Genomic DNA, 682 nt, shown 5'->3' with positions numbered 1-682 from the left:
CCCCTCAACCCCTCGCCTTCCCAGGTGTACGACACTTTGAGCGCGCGCGGCGTGACGCCCCACGTGTCCCAATTCAACAGCCTCATGGAGCGCTACGCTTTGCAGTTCCGCCTGGGCGACGTCGTCGCAATCCTCACCCACATGGTCGGCGCCGGCCTGGCGCCCAACTCCAACACGTACCGCATCCTGCTGCTGGCCTGCCAGAGGGCAGACCAGCCCGAGCTCGCGTTTGAGGTGTACAACCTCATGCGCATCAACAAGGTGCCCAGTAAGGACCTGACCTCGCAGGCCATCTGCTTCACTCTGCTCAAGTGCTGCCTCAACCGGCTGCGCCAGAACTGGCTGCCCGGCGGCTACCCGCCGCGGATCGACCGCGTCGCGGGCGGCGGCGGCGGCGGCGGCGCGGTGCCGTGCCTGCGGCAGGAGGCGCGGCAGCTGCTGGCGGTGCTGGAGCCGCAGGGCGCCGCGCGCAGCCGGCGGCACACGTTTTTGGATAACAAGGAGAACGTCAACTGGCAGGCGCTGGCTCTGGGGACGTACCGGGACTTTGTGGCGGCGGGCCTCAAGCCTGACCTGGACGTGCTCGACAAGCTGCTCGCCTGCCTACGCCTGCCGCTGTCGCGCAGCGTGCCGGGCAACGCCGCGGCCGGCGCCGCGTCGCCGCTGTCCGCGGCGCCCGCGG

The 682-nt window shown here is 70.2% G+C and overlaps 1 protein-coding gene across 1 annotated transcript in view; it reads left to right on the top strand.

Annotated features, from left to right (window-relative positions):
* Nucleotides 1-84: 84 nt before the first annotated feature.
* MNEG_16354 (protein with PPR repeat protein) overlaps nt 85-682 on the top strand; it is a gene marked incomplete at both ends in the record, with an annotated part of 2407 nt that continues 1809 nt past the window's right edge. Inside the window, one exon of the mRNA XM_014035176.1 lies at nt 85-665. Coding sequence (XP_013890630.1) covers nt 85-665 — 581 coding nt within the window. The remainder of the gene's footprint in view (nt 666-682) is intronic.

Source organism: Monoraphidium neglectum (genome assembly GCF_000611645.1).
Source record: "Monoraphidium neglectum strain SAG 48.87 unplaced genomic scaffold scaffold06277, whole genome shotgun sequence".
Classification (NCBI taxonomy): Eukaryota; Viridiplantae; Chlorophyta; class Chlorophyceae; order Sphaeropleales; family Selenastraceae; genus Monoraphidium; species Monoraphidium neglectum.
The sequence above is the reverse complement of the archived record's forward strand: the minus strand, read 5'-3'. Positions and strand labels throughout refer to the sequence as shown.